Here is an 18,322-nt window from a genome sequence, read left to right as displayed (position 1 = left end):
CTGATTGACTTTCATTCATAAAACGACGGCAAGAAAACATAGCTCAGCCGTGGGAAATGTTTTGCTGTCGCTACCGAGATGATTCTCGGCTGTGGCTTTGATTAACCCTACTCTTAAAATCTCATTTAACACCGGAGACTACGGCACTTCTGCATGGTGGCTGTGGTGTATTGGATCGAGCACTCGGTGCTCGATTGCGTTGGACTGTCACCACTACTGAGTTCTGTAATACACTGGTCGAGCCTAGTAGTGTGTGATGTCTCCGTCAGTAAAGATCAGACTCGTGCCGCATCCTCGTCTCCGTGTACTTATATATAATAGTGATTAAGTTAGTAACCCACGAATAGTAACACTACAATAGTGTACATAAGAGAAGTCACAACACAATCGAGCACCGAGTGCTCGATCCAATACACCACAGTGGCAGGGTGAAAGAGGCGAATTATTGTTGGTTCCTCCAGGCCTCCGGTGCTGAGATCAGCACTGAATGATCTGCTGGCTTGCGAAACACGATCGACTTCTTATTTACTTTCAAGACCCAAACTCACGCCTAACACGCACGTACTGTTTCGGTGTCGACGCTGCTTGATCTGAGTCAACCGTAGATGTGAGTCGCGCATGTGCACGGTTGACTCAGAGCGGGCGGAAGGAGAAGAAAGAGAAAAAAAAGCAGCGTTATTATTTTTCCCACCTGGAATCCGGGACGACCCGCCCCTACTCTATCTCTGATTGGCTAACACTATCCCTAAACCCACCAACCTAAACAACGGAGGCAACGAGTACTAGCCAATCAGAGGCGGAGTTCCCGGAATGCGGGTGGGAAAAAAACAAAGGCAAAAAAAGCAGCGTTGTGGTCGAGCGGGCTAGATAGCGGATGAAGAGAGGGAGCGGCGGTAGCGAGAACCAGGGGCGTTTCTAAGCACAGGTGATGAGAGACGCACCTGTCGTTAAATATTTCACCACACATAAGTAAATATTTTTATTTTATTTTATGTTTTTAATTATTCATTTCATAGCTGCACAAAATATGTTGTCTCATTTTTTTTGTTTCTTTATCTTTTTTTTTTGCACACCTGCTGTTGCTCTTTTATTAACTCATGTTTATAATAGTACATTTAAAAAGCGTTATTTCCCCTTGAAGATTGGGCAGGGGCGGGGCCGGAGAGCTCGCATGGGGCGCCAGAAAGGCCCGAAACGCCACTAGCGAGAATGAACCTTTTATTTTTTTATAGGTTTTGAATCACTGCAACCACGAGAGGATCTTCATTATTACACTGTGCACACAACATTTAAGGCTGATAGGTCCAGTAGTTTGTGAGATTAGCCGTGGACACACACACACGCACGCGTGCACGAACAAACCGCATAACCCCCCCCCCCTCCTCCTCCAGGCTACCGCCTGGCGAGGATAACAAAGGGCTGGAGAAAATACTTCTCAGAATTAATGTGATCTGTTATGCAGAAACATCATTTTGTTTGAATTTGAAGTAGTCCAGCTAGAGGCAATGATGAGATCAAATCTAAATTTAGTGGGATATGGTGTGACGGTGCTTAATTTGCCTGTTTGCAGATGTAGTGCTGGTTATCTGGTAAAGATCAAATCCAGAGATCTTAGTGGGATCATGGAAATCAGATCAAGGTGCAACACATAGAATGAATATTATGGTTTCACTGTGGAGTTCAACATTTGACCCAGATATTGGTATGTGTGTATGTGTGTGAGAGAGAGAGAGAGAGAGTGCGTGCACTTCCCAAAGCCTTGTCCATTCATTCATGCTGATCCAGAACATTCTGGCGGTTTCTGTGTAAGAAATCTATCTGCAAATTGCCCCGGCTGCCCACCACGACAGCAGAAGTGGATCAATAGACACCGGTCACTAATGCTGGAGGTCATCAATGGAAACATGGAAATACATTTATGTAATCAGGGAAATGAAAGAAGTGGGGTCTAGATAAAAAAAAATCATTTTCTACTTCTTTCGACCAAACACATCTAGCTGAAAAATGAAACCTGGGCTGGGTGGAGGGGTACTAGTAGAAATGAACGGGGCGCCAGTGGCTGGTCTGCAAACAAATGCAGGATGTGGTTTCCAGTGTGGTTGAAATGTTCATTGATGGATAACGTTAGTTTTGGGTGGTAAGGAAACCGCCTTCAGCAGTGGCATAGGAAAGGAGGATGGGCAGCTGTACCGTCATTAACATGGGCCCGCCGGTCTCCTCCCCCAAATATGAACGGGGAGATATTGCATTTCACTTTCTTTAGCCTTCCCGAGGGGTTTATAATAGTCCTAATGTCAGGCAGCGGGCAACCCAAACCAGATTTATTTGCCCGTCTGTGTCATGTGAATGTTTTGCTTTACAGTTTAACGTCTATCACCGGCCATGACGGCAACCGGCCATTACAGAGCCGCATTGGGACCTGCGGCTCGCATCGCTGTATCTCCTGCACAGGATCCACAAACAAATCAGCACATGACGGAGACACCACCCGATTTTTTAAGGAGGGGGTTTCATGTTCTCCATTGCAGTGCTGAGTTACAAATGCTAACCAGTGCAGAACACCGCCACTCAGACACCTGACGGAGGCCCTGATCGGGGTATCAGGTTTATCCATCTGAAACCACACAGAACATACCACATCACTTTAATTGCAGCAAATCACTTTTTAAACAGTTTTACTTATTTGGGGTTGATATTTCTTGCTTTTTGAACTTTCACCCGTAAGACAGACAACTGAGCTCGTTTGATTGAGTTGCAGGATATTCATTATTATTAGGTAGCTTGGTAGTCTCATAGATATTGTGAGGTATTCCTTCATGCACGATTCTATTTTCTACTTTGGAAGTCATGTTTATGTCCTCGTGTGCTTAATGCTGGGTATACTGCTCAGTCAAATTCCCAGCATTGGCAAAGGCACATAGCTGCTGGCAAACATTGAATGCTAACTTGACCTTGAACCCGAAACCAATGAATTCTGCCCAGAAAAACAGGCAAAACAACCAACACTGACTTGTTTAAACGGCACCAAAAGGTGTCAAGATCAGAGATAGAAAAACAAAAAAACACTGAACTGGCAAAGCGGTACCTCTTTTCAATGGTTCCTCCCATCCTTACATCAATGCTGCTGTCGAGCCTGGATGGGATGGATGCAGTGGCGGCTGGTGCTAAAATTTGTTGGGGGGGGGGGCGCAATTTACCTTGGCGCAGCACACCTGACAGCTGCTTTAATGTCCACACAGTCACAGAGTAATTAACAAGGACAATGTGGCCTATAGATTTTATCCGGGTTTGTAGACGGTGGATGATTGACAGTCGAGACGAGGCATCGTGGTGGGTGTGAACATGATTGACAGCCATGAAAATTGTCCAGTCACATGAGATCAAAAAACATTAAAACAATACCAATTCGCTGCCAATAAAAGTGAGAGTGTCTGGGGAGCCCCATGGAAAATCTGAAGAAACCAATCAGACAGCAGCCTCAGGTCACCTGCTTGCCAAACGTTTGAGGGCTTACGTAAGGTATCTTTTGGCCGGCGCCCCTCACCCAGGAAGTATACGTATTCAGACAGAAATCAACCAAATACCACTTGGAACCTGTATTTAATGGCTGCTGACAGGCGCTCACAGACTGAAGAACACTTTTATTTCATAATTATTACAACTAAATTGTATTTAAAATGTTTAAGTAGGTTTTCATCTCTTGATATTTGAAGGGGGCGGTGCCCCAGCGCCCTGTACTGGCCAGCCACCACTGGATGGATGCCATTTGGCTTTGCCAAGGAGATGAGATACATATACTGTGATGGAGCTGTTATGAGGATCTGTTGTTTCAGTTGCAAATGTTTGCTTTTTATATGGTGACACCGCCTGTTCATTCACTCACTCACGCTTGCTTGCTTGCTTGCTGGTTGTCCATCGTATCCGATGATGACCATCTTCTCCTATTTGTGAGTCCTTTGATGGCTGAATAGTCAGATCCTGGATGCACAGTTGTGGTTGCAGACCGGGCATGTAAAAGTGGTGCCGGGGGGGGGGGCAGGCTTTGCGAGCATGCCTCTTCGCACGCTTTGCTACACGATGCTGTGTGCGCTGGTTTTCTATATACTTCACTCCCTGTGAGATATGGGAGCGCCAGATGGCATCTTTTCAGTGTGGTCTTAATTTGGTCTTTGAACTGCTTCTTCTGCCCTCCAGCAGTGCGTTGACCAAAGTGTACTTGGCAGTAGAGGACTTTACCTGGGAGTCATTGGCTGGGCATGCGAATGACATGCCCAAGCTACCTGAGTTGATGGCGGTTTAGGGTAGACTCCACGCTGCAACTGCCTGCCCGCTCCAACACTTCTGTGTGTGGCACTCTGTCCTCCCAAGTAATGCCGAGGATCCTCTGGAGATATCACACATGGAAGCCCTCCAGGCTTCGGAGATAGTGGTTGTAGATGGTCCATGCCTCACACCCATAGAGTAGTGTGGAGATGCACACTGCTCTGTAAGCAAGCACTTTGGTGTGGAGGCTGAGGTTGCTGTTCTGGAAAACCTTTCTCCTTAGACGGCCAAAAGATGTTGAGGCTTGTTTGAGGAGGTGCTGGATCTCATCATTCATTGTGCAGGCATCAGATAGCATGCTTCCCAGATATTTGAAGGCAGGAACAGTGGCCAGTTGTTGCCCTTCTGCTGTGAAGGTTGTTGGGTGGCTTGGGAGGCCGGCAGTCAACTGACAGATTATCTCTGTCTTTTGGGTGTCGATGATCAGTCCCATTCTCCTGTATGCAGTTACAACTGCCAACAGAGTGTTTTGTAGGGCTTCTGGTGTGTGGGCTACCAGGGCACAATCATCGGCATACTATAGCTCAGTGATGTTCTCACAGGTCAACTTGGTGGTTGCCTGAAACCTCTTGATGTTGAATAGGTTACCATCGAGCCGGAAGTCAGTGGTGACTCCAGCCTGCTTCTCCATCCTCCTTCACAACAGTGTTGTAACAGAGACTAAGAAGATATTGAATAGGATTGGGGCTAGCACACAGCCTTGTCTGACTCCAGTCTGTACACCGAAGGGCTCAGAACTGTGGTTCTTATCTTATCTTATCTTATCTTATCTTATCTTATCTTATCTTATCTTATCTTATCTTATCTTATCTTATCTTATCTTATCTTATCTTATCTTATCTTATCTTATCTTATCTTATCTTATCTTATCTCTCACTGAGTGCCGCCACATCCGCACAATAGCGCTTCAGCTCGCTGGCACCCAGTGCTGTTCTGCGTTGAGGTCTGCCTGTACCATGGCTGACGTCCAGGAGTGTCCTTATGTTCCATGCTGCAATTCTTAGTGGTATAGTGTGTGTTTCCGACTGCGTAGTGGAATGGCCTGGCAGGTGCGGTTTCCTGCCCAGGCACAGTGTTGAGTGAGCGATTTTTGGGCCACCTTTTCTAGGCCGTTCCCCAAATGGGGTGAGCAGTGCGGTCCTTAAATAGGGCTGCTCAGACACACAGGGGTCTGCTGGAAACAGCTGCCACTCAATCCCAGCTGTTAATGATCGTTGCCCTGTGCTGCTGGCGTGCAGAGTTCCAACTAAGAGCTCCCAGCTCATTCAGACCTGCTCCCGTCCCTGGATACTCCATCGCCACCAGACTTTGTGAGGTCGGGGACTCAGGTAGCAGAAGAAGATACCTACGCAGAGACGGCTTTTAAAGTGGCATGGGGGGGTGCGCTTCTTCCAATGCCACTGACTTGATTGTAGAGGAGATGGTTTCCATGGCAAGGGGGACCCCTAGACGACCGGCACCTCCTTACAACTGCAGGAGGCTGCTGGAAATCCAGTTTTTCAGAAACCACCTCGAAGCATGCCACCACAGCTTGCTTTTCTGTTGGAGTAAGCTCCCTTAGCTTTATGTCTTCACAGACTCACCCACAAGGCAGCGGGGCAGTGGTTGATAGGTGCCAGGGCATGTCCACCAGGGTGGGCCTGCACACCATATCTCTGGGGCCCACTGCTGCTCCGACATCCCCTGCCAAGTTAGCCTGGGGCCGCAAGACCTCAGTTACCACGTGTGGCTGCAGGGAGGCCTGGCAGGAGTCTTGTTGAAGGAGAGGCCATGTATCGGCAAGGGAAGGCCTACACGCTAGGATGCTTCCCTATTTGCCACAAGGGCTAGCCAGCAGCAGTGAGCTAAAGGCAGGAGGGTTGCCGCCATATGCAAGCAGGTTGGAAGAACACATGCGCCTTTCCTCCAACTACATGCTGCTGCACTAGACACAGCACAACACCCTGTGGCCAGCCACACTGCCCCCCCCCCACACACACACACATAAGTGCACACATGCATATCTTAGACTGCAATGAAACGGCACAGGGGGCAGATCCGTTTGGCTTTGCCTTGACATATTAAGTTGAGATGGATAGCTGCTGCCATTGTCTCGGGGTATAATTGCGACACACTTTATAGTCCAGGCTCAGCTATCAGATCTATTAATCTACCCGGGCTATCGCCTTCAACACCCTCAGTGAAAGATGGAAGACCCGGATCAGGATTGTTTCAACGCGACCAGATGAAGCCGAGCTGCTGTATTGGATTAAAGGGGATGTAATGCAAGAGTATTTCCAGTAGTTGAAGCAGGCCACTCCCAACTCAGTTTACAAAGGCATTTGGAGTCGCGCCTGTCTATGCGAAGCACCTGCATCCTAGGAGGGTTAAAATAGTTAACGCAACAATTTGACCATTAACTGCTTCTATCGCCTGCCAAATAAATCCTTGCCCTTACATTTGATAGGCCGTGCCATCGCCTCCTATTTTGAGTCCCATGCTGTTATATTGTATATCAGTGCTTAAACCTCATTGTTTCTATGTGGGTTAAGATTGAGAGGAAACTGACACAGACCTTCCTAAGCCACTGGCACTTTTTATCCCTAAAGATCTCTCCCAAAATGTAATTATGTAATTGCCTCATCCCATACAAATTCCTCTGAGACGTGTTCTTTCTTTTTTCTTTTTCGTGGAAGAATTTCATTCATGGAGCCGAATTTGCTTTTAAACAAAATCCTTTCAGAGAGGACAGTACCTCCTCCGAGGCCTTTGACGTAAGGCAGGAAGCTGACGCGCGACATTGCAAAAATACACTTTAAATTACAGTCTGACAAACACTTAATCCTTCCCTTTCCCAATGGATTGCAAGGATGGTGAACCACATTCCAGAAGGACTCACGTCTCAACCCATTTAGACGCCAGAGGTGGGAGGTAAAGTCCATTCACTTTACCTTTTTGAACACTTCATCAAGTGCCTATGTTCATTTGCATTTGATTTGTTTGTCTCGACTCCCAACATTAACTCCTTGAACCGCAACCAGAATCGCAACCGGAACCGGAACCGGAATCAGCTTTATTGGTCAATTGTGCCTATGCACATGAGGGATTCAGAGCGGCTTCTAGCACCTTTAGACATCACTCCCACAAAAAAAGAAAAAAAAACCAGAAGAAATAAAAGGAACCACAACATATTGGAGGCAAGCGTGTACGCACAACAGGCATGTCGCTACTATACAGAGTTTTGTTATGGCTGAGTTACCAACAACCTATGCCCATACATTAAACCATATTGCTTATATACTATATTGCCCATACACTATACCATATACCATACCACAACTCCACAACCCACCATGCCCATATACAATGCTATATACTCCCACTATATATTACACTATTCTCTTATGTACCAGAAGTATACACTATATATTCACCTACCATCCACCTCACAACTACATACTATATTATATACCCATATTACAACGATAACAATAGCAGCATATACAGCTGATATATGTGTATCTATAATTGTACATTTGTATTGCACATGCCACAAAGTGTCATTGAACCCCGAAAAAGATTTTGCTTGGACTTGCAGCCAATGTAGCTCACATTGCTGAATGACAAGAGGTCTGGATTCAAGCCGAGTTACACACAGCACCTTTAGACGTGTCAGCAATAGAAAGAATCACAAATGCGATGCTGCATGTGCGTATACCTTCACCGTTTTGACTTTCAGGAAACTGATGCCGGCTTTTTTGATATCGTTCAAACGGCACCGTCACCAACCTACTTATTTGCAAAGATCACACCGTAAAAGCGGCATCCGGTTAAATTTAGGGGGAGTATTTTTGACGGGCATGGAAATTTAATGGGGGTTTTTTCCCCCCCTAAACCTTTATACTTCTTCTAGTAATGTTTTTTTTAGAGGACACCCTAATCTTACTCTAATTTGAATTAGATTTGCAAAACAGCAAACAAAAAACCCCCCAAACTATTGCTCAGTGACAGACAGTAAGACTCTGACCCCCTTTTGCTCGGCGTGTAAATCAACTGTATAGGTCCCATGAAATTTAAAATACATTTTCATTCTTGTTACCTGTTGTATGTATACACTTAATCTTGTAAAAAAAAAAAAAAATTTACAAAATTTTTATATTCTTGTGTTGATAAAAATGGTGTTTTTCTCTTCCTGTCAAACACAATGGTTTTTTTTTTTTTTTAGTAATGTCAACCTACACTTGGGTATTTGGAGCGAGATCTACAGACGCTGAGTGATCTTCTACCAGCAGAATGAAACCAGCCAATAGCATAATGACATCCACTTTCTTCAAAAAACACCTGGCTGTAATTGGCTGTCAGTCAAATTGTCAAATCAAAGCCCCTCCCCTCGCCAAATCCCACCGGACAGGCAGTTGTGTTACCCTCAGGTACCCGCCAAACCACAGGGATATTTGCTGTTTCATGGGACCTTTAAAATACCCCCCGGCATGTGAAACGCTCCGTACAGGTTGGGGTCAGACACCCTCCCTTGTAACGAGAGTTCCCAGGCCTTTTCGGTCCCTGGCTAAGTCTGTGTCAGCATCCGCCACCTCCTCCTTCTCCCCTTGCTTCTGCCCCACCCGCCCCTTCTCTAAGACCTTGACCCCAGGTGCAGCAGGAGCCATCGAAAGGTCGCATAAGGCGGTGCAAGAGTCTTGTCAGGTCTGGCCCGAGGAGGGTCATGTTTTCGCCTCCTCGCACATTGCACCCTACTCTCAAAACCTCCCCCGGCGCCGCCCCAGGAGGTCTTGTGTCATTCTTGCGCTGTTTATTCCAGTGAGTGATAGGAAATATGGGAGCAACACAAAAGGTTTTCTGAGAAGGGCTGCTGCTGGCGCTGCCGTCTGAGGACGCCGTGAACAGAGCGGCCTAGCGAGCATTCCTTGGCAAGGAGTAAAGGAAGAGAGGCATAGTGTGAGGGGGGCGGGAGGGTGGTGGGAGGACTCAACAATTTAGACAACAACAAAACTCACACACACAGAGACACACACACACACATTGCTGCCATCACAGTCGTCGGCGGGAATAGCATCTGGGGTTTTTTTTGGGGTCTCTCTGATGACTTGTCCCGTGGTTTTATAAAGCACTGCTATCAGACGTAGATGTCATAGGCGGGTCAGAAGATCATGAGATCTGGTACTGGATTAAGGAAATCATTCTCCAATTTAGTTGTCCAAATCTAATTACCATGCCTTTTCTGGCACTCCTTGGGCCATCTTTATGTCTCTGGGAGCATTAGCGACCACGGTTCTTCAACTCAACCGTGTTTTTGTTTTTTGTTGTTTTTTTTTTTCCATTTCATTGTGCAAAATATGGCATAAATTCAAATCCATCTCAGCTCAGCTAAGTCATTTAGCACCAAACTGCGGCTCTTTTTTTCCCCTCCCTTTTCTGCGACTCTGCCCGGGTTAGCAACAGAAGCTCCTGAGTGGACAGGAAGAGAAACTGGTAAAGATTCAAGAATGTACTGGAGCAGCTGCCTCATATTTCATAAATCACTGGAGCTGCTAAGACGCGGTCCGGAGCCTGCGATGATAACCAGTTACAGTATCTTTTCCCTGACCCTTGTGCACCTGTTTCCGACTGTAAACAGACTGAAAGCGGCAGTCCTGCAGGCCTTTGCGAGCACCCCTGGGATGTAGTTTACTGTGCGTGGCCTTCAGGCTCTGGAAACCGATATTAACTGGTGTTTATTTGAAACGCCATCTCCGTCCGTGCAGGGGCTTCACAAGGAATCAGAAGACGAAATATTGAATGAATGAATAAACGAATGAATGAGCGAGTGAGTGAGTGAGTGAGTGAATGAATGAGCAAGCGAGTGAGTGAGTGAGTGAATGAACGAATGAGCAAGTGAACGAGTGAGAGAGTGAGTGAAGGAATGAACAAGCAAATGAGCGAGTGAATGAATGAATGAGCAAGTGAGTGAGTGAGTGAGTGAATGAATGAGCAAGTGAGTGAGTGAGTGAGTGAGTGAGTGAAGGAATGAGCAAGCAAGTGAGCAAGTGAGTGAGTGAGTGAATGAATGAATGAGCAAGTGAGTGAGTGAGTGAGTGAGTGAGTGAAGGAATGAGCAAGCAAGTGAGCAAGTGAGTGAGTGAGTGAGTGAGTGAGTGAGTGAATGAGTGAAGGAATGAGCAAGTGAACGAGTGAGAGAGTGAGTGAGGGAACGAGTGAGAGAGTGAGTGAAGGAATGAACAAGCAAATGTGCGAGTGAATAAGTGAATTAATGAGCAAGTTAACGAGTGAGAGAGTGAGTGAGGGAATGAGTGAGTGAGTGAGTGAGTGAGTGAAGGAATGAACAAGCAAATGTGCGAGTGAATGAATGAACAAGCAAGTGAGTGAGTGAGTGAATGAGTGAATGAATGAGCAAGTGAGTGAATGAGTGAATGAATGAGCAAGTGAACAAGTGAGAGAGTGAGTGAGAGTGAATGAATGAACTATTGAATCACTTGTTTTCTGGAAATGTGTCTTGTACGCTGAAACAAGGACGGTTCAATACTGCAAGAGTGCATGTTTCCTACGACAGGGGGCGATATTGAGCAAAACAACTGACACAAACTAATACAATTAACTCAATCAGAAAGCACACACTGCAGTGGGCATATATGAATGATCCTGATTTTTTTTGGGGGGGGGCTGCCTGGGAGGGGGGGGGCTGCCCAGTTGCCCAGTGGTTGTGAATTTAAAGATAGGCTTTCTCTTTTCTTTCTTTTTTTTTTTTCCATCCTGTGCAACAGGGGGAAGACGAACGTTCATTGGTCGATGAGCGGCCGAGATGTGTCTTGCAATATCATGACCGCCAACATGAGCTATGCGAGTGTTCAGACTTGCAGTCTTCTGGCCATGAAATCCGAGGGCTCGTTTTCAAGGCTGGTAGAAGAGGTGTAGTATTACTGTTTTGCCATGTTTCGCAAGCTTCCACGGTGGCTGTAGTCTCCATTTACTCTTGTTGACATACTTGTGTACCTTTTTTCCCCCTCTTTTTGAATTTTGGCCGGGTCACACAGAGAGCCCTCTGCTGGAAGGAGCCCCGCTGAGAGTAAACAGGCCCAAACTCTAATATGTTTGCTCGGTGACCTGGCCAAAGAAGTGAAGTTGAAGTTTTGCCCATCGATTTTAAACTTTGTGAGTGCCACCTTGTACGTCGGGTGTTGGACTTGGAGTTGACCTTGTTGGTTTAGCGCCACTCCAAAGAAGGGAAAGTGCATTCGTCTGCATACTTCAGTATTGCGCAAACACGTCCGAGCTTGGTTACTTCATTTCAACATGCGTCTTTAGTTTTATTTTTCCTGTTTTCTTTCCAACCCAGCATGAAATAATGTTGTACTCTGTGGGAGAAAATAGTCCAAAAACGAGGGGAGGAAAAAAAAAATACAAGCTTCAAGGTTGTACAGTGTATTTCATGTGTTGGTGCACCGGGCGAGTGGATGGGGATTCCTCAGATGACACATCCCAACGCTGTGCGGTCTGCTCCTCGCTCTGCAGTTTAAGGGGTCTCATGTAAAGTATAAAAGTGTCAACAGAGGCGTCCGGGTTGTGTGGTGGTCTATTGCATTGCCTACCAACACGGGGGTCTGCAGTTCGAACCCCGGCTTGGTTGGGTGTCCCTACAGATACAATTAGCCGTGTCTGCAGGTAAGAAGCCGGATGTGGGTGTGTGTCCTGGTCGCTGCACTAGCGCCTCCTCTGGTCGGTTGGGGCGGCTGTTCGGGGGGTTGTGGGGGATAGCGTGATCCTACAACGTGCTACGTCCCCCTGGTGAAACTCCTCACTGTCAGGTGAAAAGAAGCGGCTGGCGACTCCACGCGTATCAGAGGAGGCCTGTGGTAGTCAGTCTGCAGCCCTCCCCGGATCGGCAGAGGGGGTGGAGCAGCGACCGCGGCGGCTCGGAAGAGTGGGGGGTAATTGGCTGGGTACAATTGGGGAGAAAAACGGGGGGGGGGGGGGGGCAAAAAAGTGTCAATAAGCACGAGGTGTGTGTAGGATGCCCTGAGTAGTCTCCCCGGTAAATCTATACTTTTCTTACTCCCCTTCAACTGAGTTGTCATATTTTGTGCATCCGAGGGCAAAACGCTACAGTGAAGGCTTCACCGACCTTTTCACCCATGAGCCGTCCAATGTTTAGCAGGACCTTTGACTTTAAAGGTCCTGCCCTGTGGCAAGGGGGACAGACAAGCCATGCACAACGGCATGCAAAAAAAGGCCCACTTCCGAGCCGTCACGATCGCGCTTTATACTTTGATGAATCGGTGAAAGTGTGTCAACCATGCTGACAAGCGCCTGGCACCGGTGATCCCTATACAGGCTTGCTGCTCCACCGGAGTCCCGCAGGGCGCCCTAAAACGCCTTGTCCCTGCTCGCGCCAGATGCGGTTCTCTTCTGCATCACGGGTCCCCTCTCAATCGAGCCCGGGACAGTAATTCAACTGGACGTTGGCCACTTTCTCCCCACACACACACAAAAAAAAAATCTTTTTTCTTTTCCGAGGCGTTACGTAAGCCCTAATCAGAGACCCTCTCTCCTAAAAGTAGTGTCTTTGGTTTGGCCGGCACTCTCCTGCATAACTCCGGGCCACCGCCGGCAGCCTGCCGGCATTGAGTTTCCTCATCCTGGCATGAAGACATTGGGCTTTGACAGACACGCTCGAGAGCGGAGTGCTCCGGTTCCTGCTGCTCAAGTGAGCTTTTGTTAACCTCTGATGTTAACGTTCACGGCACAGAAGGTATTCAGAGAGAGAGCTACGTGCACGGACCGGTGTTTCCACTTGCTACGCACACGACCTTTGGAGTCGGAGGTCAGCAAAAAGTGCATCTGCTGCCACCTCGGCTTACATAAAGACGCTCGCACAAACACATCGCCAGCGAAGGGGCAGGTGTTACGGGAGAAAAAGCAATTAGGTTGAGCTCGAAATTGATTTTATTACATTTTGAAAACTGCAAGCAGGGCCTTTGCCCCGTGGACTAAGAGTTGCGGTGCATTTCTTACATAAAACTGAAGTGCCATAGGGTTGTTACAGGTCCACCTTCAAGCTCGCGGATACGGGCATTTTCAGTCTACCCGGTAGGCACAGCAGCGGGATAAGTGGTTTGGCTAAGGGATGGCAGGCATAGTGTAAAGTGACAGCATGGCTCCGTATGCGTGCACCCGGTCCAAGTCTACCGTTTCCAGCTCTGGTTTCAACATCCGCTTTCGTCACATCGCAGCGACTCGCAGCATCAGACGGAACTTGACAGAAACACGGTTCTGCTGACGGGGGCCTGCACAAAGCCCGGTGGTGCAGTGGTTAGAGCGGTGGCCTCGCAGCAAGAAGGTCCTGGGTTCGAGCCCCGGGGTAGTCCAACCATGGAGGTCGTCCTCTTGTGTGGAGTCTGCATGTTCTCCCCGTGGGTTTCCTCCCACAGTCCAAAGACATGTAGGTCAGGTGGATCGGCCGTACTGAATTGTCCCTCGGTGTGAACGTATGTGGGCCCTGTGTGATGGTCTGGCAGCCTGTCCAGGGTGTCGCCTCGCCTGTTGCCCAATCACTGCTGGGATAGGCTCCAGCATCCCCCCCCCCCGACCCCGAGAGCAGGATAAGCAGTTTGGATAACGGGATGGATGGACATACATATTGGGGGCTATTCCGCACTTCTTTTGCCCGTTTCAGCCAAGGCAACCTACAGGTTAATTCCCGAAAAACTGTTGTTATTCAGTTCAGCAACACATCGGGGGAAAAAAAAAAAAGGAAAAGCAACAGATTCTTTAAAAGTCCATTTTGACAGGATGTGGATGAAGAAATGACGCTACATCCATTCATACTGAAGAATAAAGCCTTTATTTTTTTTGTCTTTCCATAGTTCAAGTTTGTCGGTCCCACCCAATGAAGGGGCGGCCACTAGAGTGAAGGAGTAAGAGGTAGAGCGAGTGTCCCATTCTCGTTGTGATGAGCGTAGAAATTCACTTTTACACACCGTGGGAAGGGCCATCCAAAGAAGGCCGACCAGGAAAAATAAAATAAAAATTACAGCAGCTTCTCGGTGGCGTTGCAAGCTTTCCCTTCTTAGTCACAATCATACATACTCTTACATCGCAGACCCCCCCCTCCCCCGACAGGTTTTTTTTCTCTTTCTATTTTATAAAGGTCATACTACACAGCTTACCCCAAGAGGCTGAGAGGGTTAACAATGAACAGAGCCCTGCCGGCCATCATCACCACCACCACCACTGTCGAGGTCTTGTAACACTTGGTGTATGCGGGTGTAAGTGTGTTTGTGTGTGTGTGTGGGGGGGGGGGCACATGGCCCGGGCCTCTTGATGCGTCTCCCCAAGACTAAAGGGGCACTGCATAGTATAGTCAGAGGGAGGTGGTTACGGCCACCCCTCTGCGGCCCAACCCGGAGAGAGATGGCGCTGCCTCCGCGTAAGGCGGGCCACAGAAACCTGAGCGGTTCAGCTTGACAGCACGTCAATCCAAAATAGGAGCACAGGAGTCAGCTGGCCCCGCGGGCGAGTGGGCGGGTGAGTGAGTGAGAGTGAGCGAATGTGGGTAGCGGTGTGCATGTATGTTTGTGTGCATCACACTGCATTTAAACTAGCGGATATCGACCACTCTAGGAGCCCCCCCCCCCCACACACACACTGCCAGGTTACAACAGTGCCATGTCACTATTTTCTTTTTTTCTTTTTTTTCTTTTAAAGATAGTATTTACATCTTTAACTCATAAATTATTTCCCTAACATACTGTATGTGTAAGGCATAATAAAGATCTCTTCGAAAAAAACACAAGTGCCTCAGATGAAAAGACAATAAAAACTCCAGCATTTGGAAAGATAAGCAGAGGGCAGAATAACTTAAAATGCCGCCACGACAGCTGAAATGCAGCCCCAGTTAAGTTGCGAACAGAGGGAAAAAAAAAAACAAAAAAAACAACAACAACACACGCACACATGGTAAATGTAATAACGAGAACACATTTCAGATCGGTGCAGAGAAGACGAGATAAAACTGTGAGCTTGAGCAGGCATCCTGCAAACACCTCCTGGTAGTGATGCTGACTGAGCTGTTTACAAGGGGGCGGGGGGCCCTGGTCTAAACTGAACCCCTAAAACAGAGGGAGTATACTCACAGTGGGAAGGGGTATGTTTTGGAGCTCCATTTAAAAAAAAAAAAAATTAGATGTCTTCTATTGCCCCCGCTCCCCCCCCCCTCACAAAAACCACTACCAACGAGAGATCGAGGAATGACTTGCAATTTCCCCCGTCTCGAGTTTGACCTTTAGAAATGTCTCCTCTTAATGCGTTCCCTGTTTGACCCCCTGTAGCCACCTGCGACCTGGCTGCGATAAGCGCGGCCCTGCGGCAACTACCAGCTCAGGGCAAGATGCAGAACCGAGCCAGTCTCTTCACCGGATGTGGTTTGACAAATAAGGCCCAGACAATTCATATTTGACATTGATATAGAGCATAAAAAAAATGTTTGCATGAGAAAAACATACAAATGTAGATGCAAATAGTTTTCATTACACAAAACAAAACAAAAAATCATACACATTAGCTGTTTTTGCAAATGAAATTCCAAGTATTTAGCATACAATATGTCAGATAAAGAAATAATGGCGGGCTCTGTCCAATCAGAAAAGAGTGAAAGAGCAAAAGAATTGATACAAAAACAAGAACATGGAAGTTCAGTTCATATTTATCAAATTGAATAATTTTGCGCACACACACACACACAGGAAGTGTGGAGGAGTGAATCAAACCTCTCCAGTCGTTTGGACCATGTGAGTTCATATTACCCCCACTCCCACTACAGTGCCGTTGGGCTGGCTTCAGTCTTCGGGTCAAGCCCCCACCCCCACCCCCACCCCCATCATGTGTGGGTGCATGACAGTCTGAGTATGTCGTTCCAGTGAGCTTAAAAAGGTAGGCCATTGGTGCATTAAATGGAGAGGACCCGCCTACCCTGACGGGGCGGGGTTTGGAGGGAGCCCGTCAGTCATCCAGGATGACCTTGACAAAACTGGCCACGTCTGTCTCTTTGGAGTCATGCAGGGTAAAAAAAGGATGTTGCTGCATAAAATGAAACAAATGCAAAGGCTTAGATATGCACATGAATGAAACAGAGGATTTATAAAAAAAAAATTTTTTTAAATCACAAGATATTGCACAGTTTTATTGTTAAAATCTACCAACACAAATCTCTAGTTAGGTGAGATAATTGAGTAAGCCTGCCCTCTTGAGGACAAAAGCAAGAGCAAAGGTGAGGGAGAGCTTGCAGACTAACCATTAATTCTGTGTAGGCTGGTCTCTCACTTGGCTTCTTTCTTAAACTGCAAAAAAGAAGATGACAAAAGAAAAAAAAATTAGACAACATTAAAACCTAATTGTGTATATGTCAGCGTATAAAAGTAGTGACACGCTGCAGCGGTTTTCCGACGATGACAAAAATGACAGCGCAAGCTGCAAGCAAGCAAGCCAGCCTCCGGCAGTCTCCTCTTTGAGCCAAGGGAGATCCTAACACTGCCTCCTGGTGGACCATGGGCACCGCTACGATAGAACAAGATGGACAACAGCACAACAAAATGTTAAATACACCTCGGGGGCGAGGGACTCACCACTGGGAGCTGAAGTCTACAAACTCTGGTGAAAAGCGGTCAGCGGGCAACTGCGGGGAGGGCTCATCCACCACCTGTTTGAGCTGCTGGAATGGGGTGCCCCAAGAGTCGTAGGGGAACTTCAGAATAGCCAGCTCAATCTAGGAACCAGAAACAGAGAGTTAATGATTTGCTAAAATTCAGTCAAAAATCCGGACTAAAATCTACAACTTTTAGTTGTGGTTCACTCGGATGAATGCTAATGCTACCTGGTAAATATGACAATCGTGCATCTGATGGGGGGGGGGGGGGGAGTAATCACCCAAAGGTCATTCAATATCTCCAAAATACCGAGCACGCAGTCTGAAAGAACTCAAGTTATCGGCTATCTTTATAGTACTAAAATACCAGCCTATGCTTTTTTGTAATCGAACGCTATCAATCAACCCCGGGACTGGATTAAGCGGGTATAGATAATGGATTAAGCGGGTATAGATAATGGATGGATGGGTGTGATCATTTTCTTGCAGTAAGATTGTATCCCGAACCACTTGCTAGCATGCTGCACACTATATAAATAACACCGCATAGCAGAAGTTATTAACCACTCTGTTTAAAAAAACAAAAAAAAACAAATTAGACTCAAACAGTACTTGGTCTGTACTGTGACCAAGTACTGTTGGTGAAATGGTCACTTCTGAATGACCATTTAACACCCCCTCAAAAAAAAATCCCCTTCTGAGTAACTGCCCTTAACTTGCAAAGGGCAAACAGTGCAGGATGACCGCCAAGGTGATCTGTTTGCTGGCACAGATTTAGCTCAGAGGACAATTCAACAAGCTAGCTATGTGGTGCCGCTGGCTTGCAAACACCACCCTCGATATGATTTTATCAAACAAATCTTATCGAGTGATCAGCAGAGTTAGTTTGCACATAGCAGACTAATTCATTGAAATGTTTAGCTATAAAATAGTAATTAAATAGTCATAGCTTTATTAGTTGCATCTGTCAGCCATTATAAGGAGCAACAGTTGACAGATGTTACACGGCTGCAATGCATTATGGGGTGGGTCACCACCCATAATACACAAGACTGACACATTAGACAAAGGCAGTGGAAATGTACTGCATACTCATTTCACATCACAGCTAGTATGAGCAGCACATACTGTAGGTTCAAACACAGCCCAGCTATCACTTCTAATCAATGGCTAATATCGGCTAATATCTCCGTTTGGGACAAAGTGGACGTCTATATGAAAAACAGCAGCCAAAAATATATAGACACTGAACGATTTGATTTTCCGGTACATTTCAAAACTTTGTGCACAACCGGTTTTTTAAGCCCTGCGACTAATCAAAATTAATATTTCACAAATTTCAAACTTGGCAAACATGCACAGAAG

At 46.8% G+C, this 18,322-nt stretch overlaps 1 protein-coding gene across 1 annotated transcript in view; it reads right to left on the bottom strand.

Moving 5' to 3' along the window:
* Positions 1-16,199: 16,199 nt before the first annotated feature.
* LOC130119847 (dual specificity mitogen-activated protein kinase kinase 6-like) overlaps positions 16,200-18,322 on the bottom strand; it is a 13,037-nt gene continuing 10,914 nt past the window's right edge. The window contains exons 9-11 of the mRNA XM_056288439.1: positions 16,938-17,077; positions 16,607-16,652; positions 16,200-16,392 (exon numbers count right to left, since the gene is read on the bottom strand). Of these exons, the coding sequence (XP_056144414.1) occupies positions 16,315-16,392; positions 16,607-16,652; positions 16,938-17,077 (264 nt within the window). The 3' untranslated portion in view covers positions 16,200-16,314. The remainder of the gene's footprint in view (positions 16,393-16,606; positions 16,653-16,937; positions 17,078-18,322) is intronic.

Source organism: Lampris incognitus, chromosome 10 (genome assembly GCF_029633865.1).
Source record: "Lampris incognitus isolate fLamInc1 chromosome 10, fLamInc1.hap2, whole genome shotgun sequence".
NCBI classification, from domain to species: domain Eukaryota; kingdom Metazoa; phylum Chordata; class Actinopteri; order Lampriformes; family Lampridae; genus Lampris; species Lampris incognitus.
This window is presented reverse-complemented; position numbering and strand designations above follow the sequence as displayed.